A 21,682-nucleotide genomic window follows, 5' to 3' on the forward strand; every position below is an offset into this window, starting at 1 on the left:
GTCAGCTCTAGGAAATGCTCAGGGCAGCTGTTCACTCCCTTGCTGGGGCAGAGGAGAGAGGAGCAGCCATGCTTGGTATTTAAGTATTAAAAATGATGAGTTGTGGTGAATTGTAAAGGATGAGACATCTGGAGGTAGAATACAACAGGTTTTACCCCTTAATTTATAAACTAATCCTGAACTGTTGGAAGATATCAAGTGGTTTGATGTTCATCCCTGTCCCTCTCTGGTGTGACTGCAGATGTGCCCAGATTGTTGTGCTCCCCTTGTGCCCCACATTGAGAGTCCCTCAGGATGTCACCAGGGTGCCTGAAGAGTTGAAGGACCTTCAGCTCCTGCTCAGTGATCAGTATTGGATTATTCATCAATGGATTGGAAATCAAGGCAAAAGCATAAACACAGGTTTAGGACTTATTGCACCTGAGTCCCTCAGCCTCAGCAAAGGATGCTCACCTTAAGCAGGATCAGTATGATTTGGGTCTCTTCCTTAACCTTCTTTTTGAAGTTTCCCCTGACCCATTAAACTCCCCTTCCTCTGGCCTCCAGAGGTGTTTTGGGAGCCCTTGGACAGCGTGCAGCCATTTGATAATCACAGATATTTCAGAGCTCATCCTGACACTTCTCATAAAAAGCCATTTATTTCCCTATCCAGCCTGTTATCACTCAGACAGTGCCCATTCTTGTGTCCATTTTCCTGCTCAGATAACAAATATCCCTCCCAAAGCAGCTGACAGCCAGCTCTCCTCACAGGAGAAGGATTTCAGCAGGGCCAGGAGTCTGCTTGGAAATATTTTGCTTTTTTGATCAGGCCAAGTAAGGAACTCTTCATACAGGGACAGAAATGCAGCTGGAGGCTTCCAAACTCTGTTTCCTTTTTCCTGGCTCATAACCACATCAGCTCCTGTGTGATAAGAGGATTATTGTCTTTATCATTAGGATTATTTTTCAAATGAAGGAGGAACCTGAGCATCTCTTGACAGGTTAGAGGGTGAAGTTTAGCTTCTCTGTTGTGTTTTTTTATCTCTTCTAAGAAGAAATGCCTGAATTTCCCTGCAGTGTCCTGGATTGCATCTGATTAGCCATGGAAGTCCATGGGAGGAGAAGTGCTCCTGTGGGAATGTTGGGTCTGCCAGGGTCAGAGACGCCTTTGGGTGGTGTTTTCTGGGATTTCTTCTCCTTGCAAAACTGTTCCCTGTCTTGGGTTAATGATGGAAAACCAGCTAGAAGGTCTCTGGTATAGTATTTTAGAGAATTCCAAAGGAAACTGGGCTAAAATATGTTAAAATCCATGGAATCTTAGGCAGAGAAAGTCAAGGAAAAAAGGGCCTTTTTCTGCACAGCTGGTGGAAAAGTTTGAGCACAGCCTAATTATGAGGAGGATGTCTCAGGCTTCATGTTTGAAAACTCTGTCTCTAAACTGCCTTTGGAGCCTAATGAAAACTGGAGCCTGCCTGCAAATCCACAATGCCAAGCAAAGCCTTCTGGAGGAGCATTAATTTGATGGAAAATGCAGCTTTGGGGCTGAATAAATCATCGACAGGCTGCTTCAGAAATGAACAATTTCGTCTCTCTGGGTGCTGGATTCCTCCCAGGATGAAGAGGCTCTGAGGAAGAGGGCAGAGCTGAGGGTGGGGCTGGTTTGGGGTCAGACAGGCTGGGGGCACTGTTGCCTGAGGATGGATGATGGATGGGTGATTAAATGGGCTGGAATTTGGCAGGGCTGGCAGGCCTGGAGAGAGGTAATTAATGGCTTGGATGTTTAATTGGTGCCAGGGAAAGGCAGAGGCTGGTGGGGTTGATGTGAGGCAGGTGCTCCACATCTCCTCTCACACTGCTCAAGGCCACACCTTGAGGGCTCTGTCCAGTTCTGGGCCCCCCCAGCTCCCTCCTGGGGCTCCAGCCCCTTCCCCAGCTCTGCTCCCTTCCCTGAGAGCCTTTTGTCATGAGGAACCCCAAATTAAACTTCCAAGGGCTGCACTTGAGGACCTCATGGTGCTGACAGGGCTCATGGTGAATGTTTAATGTTTGATGAGTTTCTCAGCTGTCCCTTCTAGCTGATCTCTGAATTCCTGCCCATGATGACAGCATTCCCAAAGTCTCCAAGCCTCAGGTTGGAGTGGAGGTAGAGAAAACCTCAGATCCCAGCAGAAATTGCAGTGTCCATCAATACTTAGTAGGTAACTTGGAGTTCCTCCTATTTTAATGAAGGATTCATTGAAGTTTCAATTTGCTGTGAAGTTCTTTAGGATTTCCTAAGCAGGTTTTTAGTACCAAGACCCAGCATTTTGCTGTGAAGCTCTTTAGGGTTTCCTAAGTGGGTTTTTAGTAGAAAGACCCAGCATTTTGCACATCCAGGACTTCAGCCCTGTTGGGAAGAGCCTCTGCCATGGCTGCTTTCTCCTGGCACCAATTCCCAGAGAGTTCAGTAATGTGGTGGTGGATAAAGACACGCTTTGGGTTCTGTTTGAAAGGGGGAATTAGAAACACAGCTCTGAAATGAATTCTCTGGCCTGAAACATGGGTGGAAATTCAATTGCCATGGCTGAGGAGAGGGGAAACCTTGAGATAACTGGAATTGTGCCTACAGAGTAATGGAGTGCTTGGGTGATGGCACTTCTTTTAAGAAATAAGTGACCGTGTATGGTGGTGTTTGTGAGTCCCAGGACAAGGGAAGAGATGAGAATCTTGACTCCATGTTTCAGAAAAGCTGATTTATTATTTTATGATATTACATTATATTATATTAAAAGAAAATGCTATACTAAAACTATACTAAAGAAAGAGAAAGGATTTCATCAGAAGGCTAAAAAGAAAGATAATAAAATCTTGTGACAGACTCAGAGTCTGACACAGCTGGACTGGGATTGGTCACCAAGTAAAAACAATTCACATAGAACCAATCAAAGATGCACCTGTTGGTAAACCATCTCCAGCCCACATTCCACAGCCATCAGATAGTTTTTGTTTACATTTCGTTTCTGAATCCTTCAATGAAGGATTCATTGAAGTTTCAATTTGCTGTGAAGCTCTTTAGGGTTTCCTAAGTGGGTTTTTAGTACCAAGACCCAGCATTTTGCACATCCAGGACTTCAGCCCTGTTGGGAAGAGCCTCTGCCATGGCTTCTTTCTCCTGGCACCAATTCCCAGAGAGTTCAGTAATGTGGTGGTGGATAAAGACACGCTTTGGGTTCTGTTTGAAAGGGGGATTTAGAAACACAGCTCGGAAATGAATTCCCTGGCCTGAAACACGAGTGGAAGTTCAATTGCCATGGCTGGGAAGAGGGGAAAACTCGGGATAACTGGAATTGTGCCCACAGTGCTTGGAGTAATGGAGTGCTTGGGTGGTGGCAGTTCTTTTAGGGATAACAGAAATTCACTAGCCATGGCCACCTTCCTGTCATGGGCCAGTAAAAAACAAGCATGGCAAAAGCCAAGGCAAGGTGTTAGTCCTCCACATGGTCTAATTGGTTGTAACTGGCTGGAAATCAGAAAGCTCCAGTGCAGATTTGATGTTGTCACTTAACCCCACGTCTTCCTAATCTAAGTGGATTTTTCTCCCTACTGGAAAAGGCTGGGGACATAATTTTTTTTTTAATTTTATTTTTTTAATTTTTATATTCTTGTGACAAAGCATCATGAAAAAATGCATTTCAATAAGAACAAAAATTTAATCAGGAGTCTGGTGAGCTGTCACTTTAGTTAACTCTTAACCAACACAGAGCCCTTGAGATGTGTGTTGGGATGAGCTTGGTGTGATCCTGGTGCCAATTGGAATCCTTTGGGAAGGAAGACGTGGCCAAGTTTGTTCAGGCAAAACCAAAATAGCAGGCTGGCTCTGAGGAGCTTTGAAATAAAGGGAATTATTACTTCCCCTGCAGAGGGAGTGTAAAATGAATGAGTTCATCCAGACCCTTCTGACAGAGGGATTTAAATGTTTAGTGATCTGAGTGAAACAGTTGCTGAGAGCAGCCAAATCATATCCTGTATACAAAAACCAAAAAAAAACCCAAAAACAAAACAAAACAAAAAAAAAAAAAGAAAAGAAAAACAAAAAACCCAAATCAAGAGTAAAAATAGGGACAATCTTTGGATCCACCTTGTTGTAGCACTGTAGGGCTCGGGGGCACATCTGCTCTGTGAAGTGTGTGAGAGTCTGAAGGCCAAGCTAAGTAAAGATCTGGGCACAATTCCAAACTAAAAGCTCATTAACTCCAGCTCTGTGTTGCTTTGACCTCTGGGATGTGCATGAGGACACCCCTGGATGCTCCTTGGCGGGGAATTGGGAGCTAATTTTGGCCTTGACATTACAGAATGATGCTGCTGGAGATGAAGCCCTGGCTTAGGAAAAGCCCCTGCTTTGCTGTTTGGGTGCAATATGAGGTGTGAGGGAAATATTGTGGCAATATTTCCTTCCATTCATGGGATAACAGCCATGATTCATGAGGAAATGGGATAATTCCTGTGTTTAGGTTGTGTTTAGGTCTCTGCAGAACTGGAGGCTGGAGGATGTATAAATATGGGATTAATGCAGTGAGTTGGTGTCTGTACAATTTATATCCTGTGTGTTGCTGCCTTGGAATTATTTGTTTCACATGCCTGCAGCTTGGTGAGCACATCAATTGCTAATCTGACAGGTAAAGCAAGAAATTTGGCTTAAATGAGTATTTAAAATGATTCCTAAGGTGGTTTAGGGAGCTTTTCCTCTTTTTTTGCTCAGAGTGGCAGGTTCTTTCCTGGAGAAAGCCTCTACAACCTCTGTAACTACTGGTGGAGTAAAGGGAGGGTGTCAGATCATTCCTTACTGAGTTGTTTCCCTCTCAGAGTTGAATTATCCCTGCTTTTAGCTATCTGCTCTCTCTTAATCTCCCTGGGGTTATCTCTGTGTGGTGTCAGAGTCCCACCCAGGTGGGTGAGAGCAGTGAGGACGTGGTGGATGTGTTTTTAGAGGATGATGGATGGTGCTGGCTCCTCCAGCTTGTCCTCCTCCCTGGCCAGCTGCTGGGGTGGCTTTTGCATCCCTCTGTGGTTCACATCATTCCCAATATTCCACCTGTCCTCTGGAATTTGGGACAAGGTGAGCAGTAAGTCAAGGTGAAGGGCTTTATTCTCCTCCTTAAATATCCCAGGGCATGAAATTGGATTTGGATTTTAAGAGGTGAAAACCCCCCAGTTTGCAGTTTGTTCTGGCATGAAGCAGTAACCTTTACCAGGAAGAAACTCCATGGAGAATGCAATAAAAGTGGGATTTACATCTGTTTCATCCAAAAGCTGTCATTTCCAAACCAAAACCAACCCATATTTGAATTAAAGCTCATCAAGAGCTGCTCAGGAAAGCCAGGAATATTTGATTCAATATTTGTTACAACAGAGTCAAGCAGTTTTGACCATTCCAAAACTTAGGTGCTCCCACAGTTTGCCAGGTGGATTTGTTTGGAACATGTACAAATTGGGTAAATTCTTGTTTCTGTGCTTGAAGATTAGAAATGATTCTGTATGTGCACATCTCCAATCATCTGTCCTGAGTGAAGTTCACATCCTTTACCTGGTAATTGTTGTGTTTTGTCTCAGCAGAGCCCAGGAAAGATGAGGCACAAAGCCTTTAATGTGATTACAGAGAGCTGTTAAACGTGCATCTCATTATGTGGAGTGTCTGGAGGCCTGGCAGGCTGCCTTCCCCACACAAGCAGTGCTCTCCCCTCATGAAGATACAGAAATATTGATCTAAAGATAGGCAATAATTAGCACAGAAGAAGATGTTACAGGAAATAGCCCCTGGCACTGTCAATAGAGGATCTTGTTCAGAAGTTGTTGTTGAGCATGAAATCACTGCTGAGTAATATGAACTGATTTGATCACTAAATGCCCACAGATTATAAATTTGGTAAATTGATTATTTATCTTTTATCTTTATTTATTAATTATCTTTTGTGCCCCTAACTCCCAGTGACTCTCACTGTGTCACAGAAAATTCTCAGTGATGGGAGCCTGGGGTAGGAGTTTGGTTCAGGAGCTGAGCAGGACCAGGGAAAGGCTTTTAACCGTTGGCATCTTCCCCTTTATTGAGTGGGAAGATTTAAATTTGTGTTGATTTGAGGAAAACAGAGAATGGGGCTCCTCTTTGGGAGCTTCCAACTGAACTCATACTGGGAGGAACTGCAGGGACCTGCACCGAAGTGGAGAGCAATGGAGCTCTGCCCTTTTTCCCACTTCTTTTGAGCCAAAAATTAGGGATTCGTGTCTGGGAGTTCAAAATCCAGTTCTTTTCTCACTCTTGGGCTGCCCTGAACGTGCTGCTCAGGGTGGAATGGCTGGAATCCCTGGAAATGCTCAAGACCAGGCTGGAAAGGGCTTGGAGCAGCCTGGGACAGTGGAAGGTGTCCCTGCCATGGCAGGGGTGGCTCTGGATGGGCTTTAAGGTCCTTCCCAACCTAAACCATTCCATGGATTTCTGATTCCATGACCAAGGCTGCACCCCAGGGCTGTGGTAACCAAAGTCAGTCAATTCTGAGGTGGGAAGAGAAAGAATTTGTAATAGCCCCCTCCTATGAAAAATTAATCTGTGTGAGCAAAAAGATGGGGTTTAATTTCTGCATCTGGACTCAATTTGGAGACTCCTCCTGGGAATCTGGAGAGGAGTTAATGACTCACAATGTGCTTAATTACCTGTAAATTACTTTGTGCTGAGCAGACAGAAAGTAAGAGTTGGGCAGAGTGCAATGAAAGTTCTTTAGCCAAGACAAAAATGAAAGAGGAGGAAAGAAGCACTGTGGTACCACAGGTGTCAATGACAAGTCCAGAAAAAAAGTGGATTTGTATAGAATCATAGAATCCCAGAAAGAATTTATTTGGAAGGGCCTTAAATCCCATCCAGTGCCACCCCTGCCATGGGCAGGGACACCTTCCACTGTCCCAGGCTGCTCCAGCCCGGCCTTGGGCACTGCCAGGGATGCAGGGGCAGCCCCAGCTGCTCTGGGCACCCTGTGCCAGGGCCTGCCCACCCTGCCAGGGAACAATTCCTCATTCCCAATATCCCATCCAGCCCTGCCCTCTGGCACTGGGAAGCCTTTAGAAGGTCAAGGACAAGGGCAGCACCTCCCTGGGCTGGGCTTTCCCAGGACACCTGTGTGCATGGTGAAATCAGGGCCATAAATAAGTGTGGAAGTTCTGTCCTGAGTGGAAAGAGATTTAAAACACTCATAAATGCTCATGAGAAAAGGAGTCACATAATGTGGCTGCCTGGGTAGGATCACCAACAATGGAATGGTGGTTTTGGTTTGTTTTTATTTCAGGGAGTTAATTCTGCTTTCACACTGGAGCCACACTGTTGTTAATACTGGTACAAATCCCATTTTTGAAGCAAGCCTTAGTCATGCTACTAATGGGAGCATTTTCTCTTCAGCACCTTTAAAAGTTCTCTAAATGGTGCCATTTGTGCTCTGATATCTTAATGTTTTTATGTCCAGGCAGAGACGGGTCTGGTTTTCCTGCACCGAGTCCATTTGCACATCATAATGATCATTTTATGCATTTGTCCTCTCCTTGCATGGGATGAATTTTTAATGTGCAGGCAGAGGGTGACATTTTTATTGCTTTTACGGGCATCAGGAATGCATTTTAAATTCAATTATGTACTGTCTCTGGAAATACCACACAAGTGACTTGCCAATAAATACATCTCGTGGATTACTGGAAACTAACAGGGACAGTAATCACTGGAGTAACTTCACTGGGCCAATTTTTGTCACTCCAAAAAAATACAGGTTAATGCATATTAGGAGGAATAATTCAAGCTTCATATAGACACTGATAAACCAGCATAATTATTTCTGGAAGGAGATGAAAAGAGTTTGTGCAGCTCAATGGAGACAAACTCACTGGGTGCCCCAGTAGCTCGATATGCAATTAGAAATCAGTGTTTTAAAGGGTAGGGGAAGTCAGAAAAGGGCATTCCATGCACTGAACACCAGCTCAAAGAACTCACAGGATTTGTGCTCTGGAATTGAGCTGGAGGTGAAGTGGCTGAAGTGTCCTCAGAGGGATGGTAAAAAATCCTGAAGTTGTTAATAATTGAGCAAATTCCAGCTGACCTGCCGTGAATCACTGTTCTGTTAAGCTGCTGACAAGGAGGGGGAGCAGAACCAGCTGGCCAGAGCACACCAGGAATCAATCAGAATCTGGTTTAACAAGAAAATCCAAACCACTGGAAAACTGGGAAGATAAAACTCAGAGCAAATTGGGATCTGTGGGTGCAGGCACACACATGTGTGGGCATGGGATTTGTAATGCTTTGTGGGGAGATAAAAGGTGGTGAAAATAAAACAATGTCACTTGAAACAAGTAATTAGAGTGTAAGTCCTTATCCAGAGGAGGTAAATGCAGGAGGAATCAGCATTTGCTTCCAGGGCATGGAATAACAGAGTTGTTCATATTTGCAGGGATCATCTGCTCCAAAACCTCCTTTAAAACAGCTGAGCTTGAGTTGATCCCACCACCACCCCAGGGAAATCTGGAGGGAGCAGATGCCCTGTCCAACACAGCCTCTATTCCTCTGCAGCTCTAGGATGGGAGATGTCAGCAGCTCCTGGATCCTCTGAGGAAACCAGGATTGCAATGTGGATTTTTCTGTCCAGGCTAATGGGATTTACCCTTCCGAACACCACCAGGGATCCAGGACCTTGTGTTCCCCTGTGTTCCAGGTTAAACTGATGTTTCAGTAAATCCCAATCCTTCTCAAAGTGTTCCCAGCACTGTCTCCATGAGGTTCCAGATCTAAGGGACAATGGATAAGGGACAATGTCCCTGAGCCTCTCAGCTCCACTGCAGCCCCCACTGGATTTTGACTGGAGAAAGGTAAAAGCACCTCTTGATAAGAAAATATCCAGCCTTGTGTCCTTGGCTTCTCTTGGACAGAGCTTTGCCCTACATGGTGCTGTTCCTGTCCTTTCCCTATTGCTGGAAATGGAGAACGAAACAAAAAACTCAGTTTATGGGGTTTCTAAATCCACTCCCCTTTGCCTTCCTTCACCTGTAGATGATCTTTGCCACCTGAACTTCCTCCCATGTGGGTAATAACCACTCTGAATCCATAATAAGTGAAAAATGTGTTATTCCAATGACACTTAATGGGATTTTTGGGGGTTGTTATTGAGAAAAGCCAATTTTAAATCAATCCTTGTGTGCCCACTCCAGTGCTGCTGCCCTGATCTCTGTGCCTGGTCCACAACTGAGCTGTTGAGCACATGTGGGCCATTGAAGGGAATTTTGTTAGACATTAATCACCCCAGAGGAATAAACTGAGTCATCTGCAAACATGTGGAATGATCATCAATAAATCAGGAATGACAGGAAACCAGGAATGGATTTATGGAAGTGCTTTCAACACCTGTTGCTGGCTCCTTTTAACAGTATTTTGATATCTGTCAATGAGTCAGATTTTAATCTGAAGTGTTTCCTTCTAAACACATTGAATGGTGGTTTTAATCAAGAAGAAATGTGGCCTTGCATAAATCAATGTACAGAAAATAAGATCTGCAAGACAGTCATAATCGTATCATGATGACCTTCTTTCAATGAAAAAATGAAATAAAATAGAGCTGACTAGCATAAATTATATTTTACAATCAGTTTTGATGGGCTGGTGGAGCCAATGTTGGATGAGGATGGGCTCTGGGAATGGCCAGGCTCTTGGATGCTGCTCTGGGAAAAGAGGCAGGGCAGGATATCCTGGATTGCATGGCTCAGGGCAAAAGCTCAGCACCAAAACTGGGTTCATTCCTTTTGGATCCATCTTCCCTGTCCTTTCCCCTTCCCTGACCTCCTCATGGGCTAAAGTGGGGTCAGGTATTCCCTTCTGTTTGCTGCATGTCTGCCACAGAAATCCTGGAATTCTGTCCTGCCTTTTATTATTTCTCTGTCCAAATATCAACCAGGGAGCCCACAGATGTTCCCAACCACTCCAATTCCTGGATTGTCTTCATCACTTTTGGAACAGGACAAGAAGAAAAGGTTTGGAGGCTCAGCCATGGGCCTAGGGAATGACAGAGCAGGGTGCCAGTGGAATTCCCTTCCTGGGATAACCCTGTCATGTGCTGACCTTTTGTCATCTGTTGAACAGCAATTAATTAAACAAATTGGTGGAATTTAGTGAAGCTTTCATGCTGCAGTGGAGAAAATAATGGAAAAGGGAAAATGCTGGAGAGAGCAAAATGAAACATCTGTTGGGATTCAAGCGGGGATGGATCCAAAGGAAATGTCCCCAGGAATAAATTCTCTCTAACGGCAGGACAGGGGCTGTTCCATGGATCAAGTGACCCATGGCTGGTCAGTCTCACTGGTGACCACTGACCAGAAGGTTCCTCCCCTTTTCCAAACTGCTTTGGACCTGGAATGTTGCACTTTCCCCTCATGGATCATCTGAACCAGAGATGCTCCAGTTGGAAGCTTGGACGTCCTGCTCCCAACAGGACTGGGATGAGCCTGGGTGTAGGATCAAGAATTGAGGGTTGGATTTGGGATCACCAGCCCCAGATAAGCTGTGCTGGGAGAAGAAGCTGGGACTGGGATGAGCCTGAGTGTAGGATCAAGAATTGAGGCTTGGATTTGGAATCACCAGCCTGGGAGAAGCTGAGAGGGTTTGACAGAATTATATGGAATTACTGCAATTGGCTTCCCAGCACAGAGCTTTTTTTTTGTTTATTTTGGGTTTTTTATTGCCCATTATGCTGCTTGCCTGTCTCTAATATTCCCAAGATTATGTTTTCATAAACAATTGTATTTTCGAGCTGTGTGTGGAATCTGTCAGGCTTTATTTGATTATTTCTCCAATAGAGCCCAGGGCCCTTGAAAATCCTCGACCTTTAATTCATTTCCAGCTGTGGAGGCTTTGCTGTGCATAGGAAATTTTGGTCTCCAAGATATAAAGGGAGAATCAACAGAGCTGTAAAGTCTGGATTAAATCATCCTTCTCCTTTCTTTAATTCAATAAAGGACTCATATCCTGGAGAAAGGGATGTCCCACCCATGGCTTTAGAGGTACTTTAAAAATATTTAGGATTCTGTGCAGGTAATAAATCACAAGGAAGGAGTTTTGCCCATTCATGAGTTGGGATCATGGAATTGGGCTCATTTGGATGTTCTGGTGGTCTTGCTGGGGATCTCTGTGGTTGGCACAGCACTGCTTATTTGTGGGAAGGTCTCAAATGCCTCTGAGTTGGATTTTCATGGGGCCAATCCCAGGATTTCATCCCGGTGTGCTTGTGCTGGGTTTTTGCCATGAAAGGAACAAAATTCTTTGGATTTTGGTACCATGTTTTGTGGCTTATTCCTCTGGGGGTAACTAAATCATTCTTGGAAGCCTGTTCTCATTGGTGAGTTCAGAAGTGATCCTCTGGTGATCACTCAGAGGGGATTTTCTTTGGACTTGTCCCTCCATAAATCATCTCAGATGTATCAGCCAGAGTGAGGAGCTCAAGGTTGCTCCCAAACCCAGTGTCTGGGATTTGGTGATGCTGCCAGCCACAGGGTCACCCCTGCTAGCTCCCAACCTAGGAATGTGTTGGGCAGGACATCCATGTTTTAAATTTTTTTCATAGTAACTAACAACAAAAAAGGTTTAATGCTTTGTGAATTCTGGAGATCCGCTCAACACCTGTGTAAGGGAGCAATTAAAAAAAATAAATATTACTCAGGATGCCAGGGTGTGTGAGGCTGCAGGGGCTCAGTGGGGACCTGGTGTCCCCTCCCTGCTCCAGCAGGAAAAATCAGATTAAAGTTGAGTTGTGCTGGTGGATACAGAGCTCAAAGGCTGAGAGGAGATGGCCTCAAGCTGGGCCAGGGGAGGCTCAGCTTGGACAGCAGCAGCAATTTCTGCATGCAAAGGGTGCTCAGGCCTTGGCAGGGGCTGCCCAGGGAGCTTTGCAGTGCCCAGCCCTGAAGACACTCAAAAAATGAGTAAATGCAGCACTCAGTGCTCTGGGCATGCAGGGATTTGGTCAAAAGTTGGACTTGGTGATCTTGGAGGGCTTTTCCAACCTTGGTGATTCTGGGATTTTGTGATTTCTTCACACTGAGTTTGACCTGTGTGTGGATTGCAGCATTTACTGTAGCAACATCCAGAATCTGTCCCCCAGGAATCTACAGGATAATTTCACTTCTGAGGAGGTTTTCTGGTGATACTGAGAGCCCCAGTCTCCTTTACTATGATTTATTTCCATTGTTGAACACTTAGAATTTAAATTCACAGGATGCCAGGGTGTGTGAGGCTGCAGGAGCTCAGTGGGCACCTGGTGTCCCCTCCCTGCTCCAGCAGGGCCATCCCAGAGGCCAGGGCACAGCATTGTGTGCAGCCAGCTGTGGCCCAGCCCCAGGGAGGAGAGCCCCCAGGCTGTGTGGGCAATGTGCTCAGGGCTGGGCAGTGCCCAGGGCAGAAGTTGTGCCTCCTGTGCAGGGCAATTGCTGGGCTCAGGCCCTGCCCGTGGCTCTGGGGCCATTGCTGGGCCCCGGAGCAGAGCCTGGGCCCTGCTCTGCCCCTCCCTGCAGCCAGGGCCAGCCAGGCCTGAGGGCCCCTCTCAGCTGGGGCTCCTCTCCAGGCTGAGCAGCCCCAGCTCCCTCAGCCTTGCCTGGGCACCCACAGCCTCCAGGCCCTTGCTCAGCTCCAGCAGCTCCTGGCCCTTTCAGGTCCCTTTACTTTGGGGAGGTTGCCCAGGAGAATGTGAAAAGCTGGTGATTCAGAGGATGTTAAAAACATTTACAGCTTATCTTTCTTTTGTGTACTTGTAATTCTGAAGGCAGCAAATGATGGTGATCTCTGTGATATGTTCATTTAGTGGGGGTGGTTAAAAGGAGGATGGAGCGTTCCGGCAGCAAACAGGGCTGTGCTTGGAGAGGGTGTCAGTGGCTCCATGAAAAAGAGATTATTATGATGCTGTCAAGTGCAGCAGAGATCTCCTAGACACAAGACTGCTGACTTCATTTGATCTTGGATATGTTGTAAATACCCAATTTAGAGGAAAGAGAGACACCAGACCGTGCATGCAAATGCCACTTGTCCCTTATTTACACTCACTGCAATTTTGACACACTGATCAGTGTTAAGGATCTCTTTTGAGGCGCACTGTGAGAATCAGTCCCAAAAATCTTTGTTTTCTACCTTGTGTGAGGTAATGGTCTTTGTTGGACTTCATTCTGGTGCTCCAGGGTTGCAAGGCCAGGTTGGACGGGGTTTGGAGCAGCCTGGGACAGTGGAAGTTGTCCCTGCCCATGGCAGGGGGTGGCACTGGTTTGTTTTAATGTCCCTCCCAACCCACGCCATCCTGGGATTCTGTGGTTCAATCAAGGAGCAGAAAATTGCCTTGGTGCACCCACTCTGGGTCTGTCCAGAGGCTGAAGGGTGAAGTTCCAGAGAAACTCCTTGACAGCAAACTGTTTTGAAGAGGTAATTACAGTGCAAGCCAAAGACAATTTGATTTCAGCTGTATTGCAAATGCAGGATCATAAAAATCAGTGTTCAGGGCTATGAGGCTTTGCATGACAGCTCTTATCTTTAATCACCAGTGTATTTATATCAAACACAGTGTGGCCAGATGGACCAGGGCAGTGACTGTCCCTCTCTGCTGGTCTTGCTGAGGGACTCCAGGGCTGTCTCCAGTTCTGGGTCCCCAATCCAGGAAGGCCATGGAGGGGCTGAAGCCCCAGGAGGGGCTGAGGGAGCTGGGAAGGAGCTGAGCCTGGAGCAAAGGAGGCTCAGGGGGCCCTTGTGGCTCTGCACAACTCCCTGCCAGGAGGGGACAGCCAGGGGGGGCCGGGCTGTGCTGCCAGGGAACAGGGACAGGACAAGGGCAAAGGGCCTCAAGCTGGGCCAGGGGAGGCTCAGCTTGGACAGCAGCAGCAATTTCTGCATGCAAAGGGTGCTCAGGCCTTGGCAGGGGCTGCCCAGGGAGCTTTGCAGTGCCCAGCCCTGCAGGTGTCCCAGCAAGGGCTGGAGGTGGCACTCAGGGCTCTGGGCTGGGGACAAGGTGGGCACTGGGCACAGCTGGCACTCCATGGGCTGGCAGGGATTTTCCAGCCTCGGGGATCCTGAGATTCTGTGATACAACTGTTGGAAAAGCTGGGTGAATTGGAAGGTAGAAAAGCTCTACTTTGGGACTGCAGGTAGAATTTGATTTGCAAATATGAAGAAATGCCACCTGCTCGATCCAAAATCATCCCATGCCATCCTCCAAAGATTCCAGCAGGAGCAGGCTCCTTCTGTGAGGTGGCTCAGGAGCAGCAGAGTGAACCCTGTGCCTGGAGATGAGCAACCAGAACTGTGCCTGCCCAAACTTCACTGAGGTTCCCAGACTGGCAGCTGCTTCTGCTGACCCTTGGTAGCTCTCAGGGAGCAATTGTCCCTTTCAAGATGAATCATCCTGGGTAAATTCATGTGCAGTGGGAGGAGGGGATTCACATACCTGCTGATGATTCTCCCTCTCTCTCATTCTGACATCAAAAATGGAATTTTTTTTTTCTTTTAAATCAGTCCCATCTCCCCAGTGACTGCCACAGGAGATGCAGTAGGAGGGTTCTCTGTGATAATGAAACCCTGTCAGAGAGAGGCAGGGATTGACAGAGCAAGGCAAAACACTCCTCCAGAGTTCCTGCCCTGCTTATTGAACACAAACAGAGCCTGGGCTGAAAGAGGGCCCTGCAATGTTCAAAACCACACAGATGTGGTGGGTAGGGATGGGTTAATGATGGACATGGCAGAGTTGGACTCTGCTCTTGGAGGTCTTTCCAGCCTTTCTGATTCTTTTGAGATCATTTCAGGTTCCCCTCAGGGACACTGAGAGTTCTGGTCTTGTGATGTCAGCAGATCCCTTGGAATCCTTTCAGCACAAGAGGGAAAAATGAAATTCTTGCCACTTGCTTTGCTTCAGTATTTGGTCATCAGGGGTAAGATCAGTTCTGCTTCTCTCCTGTTTTCCTGTCTGTAGCAGGGCTTAGGAGATAACCAGACCCCTGAAAACAAATGTCCCACAACCTCCTTTCAGGATTTTATTTCCCTCATTAGGGCTGTGTAATGAGTGGCAGAGTGTTCAAACTGTGGCTGTTCCATTTTCACCTTCTCCAAAATGAGTAATTGTGAATGGTTTACTGCCTGTGTGGCTATAGCACAGCAGACAAATCATCTGCAGCACCTGCAGAGCAAATCTCTTCCCTCTTCCTGAGACTTCTGCTCCATGAGGTGCTTCCAAGGCTAACCCAAAGTAAAATTAATGGGAATGTGAGTGGCTGTCACCCTCCCTGTCCCTTCCTCCTGGTTCTCTAATATTCTCTGAGCTGTGTCCTGTTCTGGGCCCTCACAGCCAGAGAGTCCTGGAGGGGCTGGAGCATGTCCAGGGAAGGGAATGGAGCTTGGGAAGGGTTCAACTTGGACAGCAGCAGCAATTTCTGCATGCAAAGGGTGCTCAGGCCTTGGCAGGGGCTGCCCAGGGAGCTTTGCAGTGCCCAGCCCTGCAGGTGTCCCAGCAAGGGCTGGAGGTGGCACTCAGTGCTCTGGGCTGGGGACAAGGTGGGCACTGGGCACAGCTGGCACTCCATGGGCTGGCAGGGATTTTCCAGCCTCAGGGACTCTGGGATTGAATGAATCCAAGCAAAAACCAGCCTGGACTTAGCAATGACCTGTGTGACTGTGGAAGGACTGAGGTTTTTTTAGAAATAGATACACCTTTTCTAAAATTAATTTCTGCCACTTCTTTTGTGGGTACTATGAATGAAAATAACCAGCAGATGATCCTTAAAGTAATATTTATTAATCTGACAGAAAAGAGGAATTATCTTCAGTTTGCAACACAAAAGGAATGTACTTGGCAGGGTGGGCAGGCCCTGGCACAGGGTGCCCAGAGCAGCTGGGGCTGCCCCTGGATCCCTGGCAGTGCCCAAGGCCAGGCTGGACTTTGGGGCTTGAAGGAGCCTGGGACAGTGGAAGGTGTCCCTGCCCATGGCAGGGCTGGCACTGGATGGGCTTTGAGGTCCCTTCCAACCCCAGCCACTCTGATTCCATGAAGTGATGCCATGATCCTGATGGAGCCAGCATTCCCTCCCTGACACAACAGTGGGAGGCTGCCTGTACAGCTTGAGTTGTCCAAAACACTGTTTTTTGGTGATATCCCAAATCAAGGATCAGCTGGTGCTGATCAGATGTAGCCTCAGTCCTTTTGGAGCTGAGACAGAGCAGTAGGAGCATTCTAAGTGTGCTAAAGAGGGACATTTACATTTTTCAGCTTTCATTCCAGTTGAGTGCCAAAAAAAAAGTTTCAGGGAACTCAGACAGCCTTAATTTCCTTTTACTGTAGTGTTGGAGTCTGGAGCTCTGCTTACTCAAGGCACAGAGCAGTGACAACAACAGCAATTGTGATGGTGCCAAGCAGCAATAAAAGAGAGAGGTTTTGTTCCAGGCTTAACCCAGGAGAAACATCTGCCACCGACCTGGATGAGCACCCTCACTGAACACCCTTCAGAAGTTTGGGAATGAGTCTTGAAATGGATTTAGAGAGTGAATTGCTGCTTTTGTGTCCTGGAGGCAGAGCAGAGCCAGGAGCCCTGCGGGCTGTGGTGTGCGTCAGAAGATAAATGTCCTGTCAGAGCTGGCAGGGACTGAGGCTGCAAACAACACCTTGGGCCACAGCCAGCACTGCCTGGAAACCCTTGCTGCTTCCTCAGGAGCCATCCCATGGGATGGACCACAGGCATGGTCAGATGGACCACAGGCATGAGTCCAGGATGGACCACAGGCACGAATCCAAGCATGGCTAATGGGGATGTTGCTTCTACCTGGAAGTTGGGAGCAGCTTGGTGGCTGCATCCCCAGGGATGGAGCCATGACTTTTGGGTTTTGCATGTCCCTGCTCCTCCATGGGGACAGGGAGTCAATCCAGGGATGTTTCAGCACAGCTGCTTTCCCTGAGTTTGGCAGCTGGTGCTCTCTGGGAAAATGTGTCACGTTTGGAGCCAACTCCAGACAGGGAGCAATTCCCCAGGGGAAATTCTCCTGGCTCCAGACACTGCCATCATCCCTGCACAATGTTCTGTGGCTGAGCAGTGGGGAATGCAGCCAGGAGAATGTCACCTCTCCTCATGGCCCTGCTCACTGTCCAGGGTGTAGGTACAGGGATGAGGAGAAGGTTCCTCATCTCATTCCCTCCCATGGCAGTCACACTCTCCCGATAAAATGCTGTTTGTGGATGGATGAAAATCACCCAGTTTATTGCATTTTCTGTTAAAACTCAAATCCTGGAGCTAGGGGTCTGCTTTGCCTCCTTGTTTGCTGCCTCTGTAGGGTGGCCTGGCTCCACCCTTGATAGGCTGTATTTTGCCTATCAAGTAGGCATAAATAATTTGCTCTCCATACTTTTTCACACCAATATTGCTTTCAAGAACTTTGAGGGTTGCAGGTGAGCAGGAGGTCAGTTGTGAATATCCACTCCATCCCCAGCTGGATTCCATAGCCTCATCCAGGGAGTGGATTCAGGGCAGGTGCAGAAATTATTCCTCATTAGGTGGAATAAGAAGCAGCTGGAGAAAATCCCTCATAAGGACTGGGTGAGCAGAGTGGAAGGAGCCCTATCGTGCTGGGAGAGGTTGGTAAGCTGCTCTTTTTTCTTCTATAATCAAATTCAAATCATTAGACTGGAAAAAACTTCCAGGATCATCAAGTCCAGCTTTTCCTGGGCAAAGTGAGAGATGGTTGTGGAAGAAGAGGAACAAGTGAAGTCCTTCTTTTGTGCTGCAGGTAGGGAGAAAAGTCACAAGTCTCAATCTTTGCTGAAGACTTTCAGTGTTGCATACCAGGATATGTATTTTGCTAGCTGTAGCACTGTTAGTGTCTGGAGTGGGTGTTTAAAAATCTTCATTTTTGATGGGATTTAAGGAGCAGTGGGGGAGAACGTGGTGGAGAAAGTCTGGGTTTGTTTGACCCTGCTTTGCTGGGCAGAACAATTGTTCCTTGAACAGCTGGAGCAGCGTTTGCTGTGATTTTTTTCCACCCTAAACACATCCCAGCTCAAGGGCTGAATATTTGCCCTTCTATACTTTATTCACACAGTTGTAGAAAGGGAAATACGATTTTCCTGCCTCTTGCTGTGGTGATCAAAGATGCCCTGTGAGATTTTCTGCTCCCATTTGCCTCCCTCCCATGTGTTTTCCCACTTGCAGCAATTTGCAGCTCAGTTGTTATGCTCGAGGCTCTCCCTGGAGAGCTGAGGCTCCATTTGCCTTTCAGGGCAAGTACCCACCTGGAAATAATCATGGAAACACTCCTTTTGTACGACCAGTCCTTCAAAAATCCAGGCAGTTCTTGGAGGGAAATAAGGCTCTGTTTTATGAATCCATTGAATATTGTCCTGTGGAGAGCAGAGGGGGATCTTTATTGACCTCAAGAATCAAATCTTGCACTCTTCTTTTCAAAGAAACTCAAATACTTGGCTGTTTTGTCACTTCTGGCTGCTCAGGGGAATCCTGGCCTGCCATAAACCCCCCTAAAACTGAGATATTGATGGTGTAATTCCATGATGTGTTTGGAGTTTGTTTTGTCAACAAATTGCTTTTCCCATTATTTGCTCTATTGTGGAGTTGAAGTTTTAGGCTTTTCTCATGGTAAGAGTTGGAATTTAAGAACTTAGGGCCTGATTCCCTATTTTTTTATGGATTTGGTCTATAATAGATGTCTTTCACTACCCATTCCTGGGTTTCACAGGCATAATTATCCATAAAAAAATACCCTGTGGTGAGTTCCCCCCAGTTTGGGAGTTTAAGGGTGCAAAAATCTGACCACTTGTCCAAGGCTGTTGTCTTGTCTCTTAAGTTCATTCCTTATTTGGGAATGCTGGAATTGATGTAATGAATTTTCATTTTATGCTTAGGCCTGGCTGTCACAGAATTCCTGTCCAGTTGTTTGCTTGCTCCTGTTACAATGTGGGCCCACGTGCTCCCAGTAATAAAAATGTTCTCCCTAAGGAAAAAAAGCTGTTGCTGAGAGCATGAAAGGTGATATTTTCTGCATTTATCAGCCCAGATTTGTCTTGCTATCATTAAATAGATTCAACTGAAACGATTTCTTTTTTTTTTCCTTTAATTAAAATAAAGGGTAAATGATCAGAGAATAATTTAGGTTGGAAAAGACATTAAAGATCAAGTCCAGCTGTTCCCTCAGCACTGCTGAGCCCCACACTGACCCATATCCCCAAGTTCCATGGCTCTTAAACCCTTCCAGGGATGCTGGTTCCACCTGGGCAGCCCCTGCCAAGGCCTGAGCACCCTTTGCATGCAGAAATTGCTGCTGCTGTCCAAGCTGAGCCTCCCCTGGCCCAGCTTGAGGCCCTTTGCCCTTGTCCTGTCCCTGTTCCCTGGCAGCACAGCCCGGCCCCCCCTGGCTGTCCCCTCCTGGCAGGGAGTTGTGCAGAGCCACAAGGGCCCCCTGAGCCTCCTTTGCTCCTTAAATCCCACCCATTCCCACCCCTGCCATGGGCAGGGACACCTTCCACTGCCCCAGGTGGCTCCAAGCCCCATCCAGCCTGGCCTTGGGCACTGTCAGGGATCCAGGGGCAGCCACAGCTGCTCTGGGCCATGGTGTATTTTGGGTTAAATTTTTGTTGTGTCTGTGTGTTTCCTTCAGCATCACCTGGGAGTATTGATGGATCTCAGGTTTTTATGGAAAAGAGAGGATGAGAAAGCAGAGTACTGCAAATCACAGGCTGGTTGAGGATGGGAGAGACATCTGGAGGTCCTCTGGTTCAGGTTGCCATGGAGCATGTCCTGATGGCTTTTGGGTCTCTCCAAGGAGGACAATTCCACAGCCTCCTGGGCTGTAAGGCAGTGGAGATATAGCTTCAAAGTCAGGATACTCCCTGGAGCTTTGGAGACCCAAACTTGTGCCCCCCAGACTGGTTTAGGTGCAGTCCTGTGGACCCTGCCTCAGGAGGCCCTTTATGGCTGCATTGCCTTCTCATCCCAGCCTGGCCTGGGCAGCCTTTGCTGAGGGAATTGCTGCCAAACAAGTGACAAAGTCACTTTTTTGGCTGAAGAAAAGCCACAAATTTGGCTGTGAAACAGCCAGGGAAGTGTTCAGAAACTCCCTGAGGGCTTGGATGGGTGCTCTGTGCACTGCCCTCTGTCCATCCAGGTGTAGTTTCACTCTTCTGTCTGGGGCTGCTTCACTGATCAACCTCTTTTGGGTTGCATTTTATTTCTGGGGGGCTGAAGCAGAGCAGGAAGGAATAGAACTGAGCAGGTTTGTGGCACACAGGAATTCCAGTGGATCCTGAATGGATCCTGTTGCAGTAAGATAGAAATTCAGTCATGAAGAAAGGCTTCATAAAATCAGCCTGCTCTCCTAAAATCAGTGGCTGGCCTTGCCAGGCTGGCACTTTGCAAGTTCCCATGTGAAAGCAATCCTGGTGTGAGCAGTTCTTTAACATAACAATCTATTCCTGGGTGAAAAACAATGAGCACCTTTATAAATTGTTTTTACACCTTTAGATAGAAAAATGAAAACTATCTCTCACAAACAGCTTCTCCTGCATGTACACACCAAGGGTTTGAATGAGCAATCAATACAGAATAACAACTTGTTAATAACAAATAAGTAACTGGCAAGAAAGCTCCTGACCAATTAGTGTCCCACAGAAGGTCTGTAAAATTGTATAAAAAGGAGTTACATGAATAAGGAAGGGGCTTTTTCCTCCATGAAGAAAATGGAGTCCTGTGTGATTTATTCCTGTGTATCCCTAGCTGATTACCAGCTTTAGGGGTGGCTCTCCAGAGGTTCATCCCAGGGGTCTCCCATTGTCACCAAAGGCATCCTGCAGCTTTCCATGGTATTTTTTTCCTTGTTCAGCCCCAGAGCATGAAGGAGTCGTCTCAGGAAGACAGAGGGCAGGAAAGCAGCTGGATGTGTGCCTTGTGTAAAGGGATCCATTAATGGAGGTTTCTTTTCTATTGCAGCGTTCCCACATTCCAGAGCCTTCCCGAGGAGATCCTCAGTAAGCTTGCAGATGTCCTGGAAGAGGTAAGAGCTTTGAATGTTGAGATTTCATGAGCTCAGAACCTTCTGCTGACAATATCCAGCCTCTTCTTTTTCCCCAAAGAGCAGCTCCCCAGTTTGGCAGCCATTGAGGCCATGAGAGGAGTTGTGGGAAAAATGAATCCAGTTTTGAATAGGGTTTATATATTTTTTAAATTGGGTTTTTATCCAACTGGGGAGTGAATCAATAATTTCCTGTGGTGTCCAGAAGCTGGGATGAGCTTCTCCAGCCTCTGGGTGAGTGGTGGGGAGGAAGGGAATGTGAAAACCTGGTCTCATGTCAGATTTGATGGCACAGTTATGTTGGAGGGTGTTTGTGGAAAAGGTGCTCTGGGAAGAGTTGCAGCAGTGTTGAGATGTTGGGGTGGAGTTGGGCTTTGCCTGCCTGGCTTTAACTGGGGTCTCATTAGGGTCAGGTTTTGAATAAGTCTATTTAAAACAACAAAGAAATCACCCACAAAACACCAACCAAAAAAAAAAAAACCCTCTGAAAAAACACCACAAGCCCTCCAAAAATGCAAAAACCCTTAACCTGCACCCTACCAAAAAAACCCCAAATCCCCCTTGCCCTATAAGCAGATGTAAAATATTTGGGTCATATCAGAGTTTTCCCCCCATATTTTATTC

General features: G+C 46.9%; 1 protein-coding gene across 3 annotated transcripts in view; it reads left to right on the forward strand.

Annotated features, from left to right (window-relative positions):
• PRKG1 (protein kinase cGMP-dependent 1) overlaps positions 1-21,682 on the forward strand; it is a 412,591-nt gene that overhangs the window by 276,857 nt on the left and 114,052 nt on the right. For all 3 annotated transcript variants that reach the window (XM_036404675.1, XM_036404673.2, XM_054515613.1), the window contains one exon: positions 20,977-21,040. In XM_036404675.1, coding sequence (XP_036260568.1) covers positions 20,977-21,040 — 64 coding nt within the window. The remainder of the gene's footprint in view (positions 1-20,976; positions 21,041-21,682) is intronic.

The sequence above is a fragment of the Molothrus ater genome, chromosome 8 (assembly GCF_012460135.2).
Source record: "Molothrus ater isolate BHLD 08-10-18 breed brown headed cowbird chromosome 8, BPBGC_Mater_1.1, whole genome shotgun sequence".
Lineage (NCBI taxonomy): Eukaryota > Metazoa > Chordata > Aves > Passeriformes > Icteridae > Molothrus > Molothrus ater.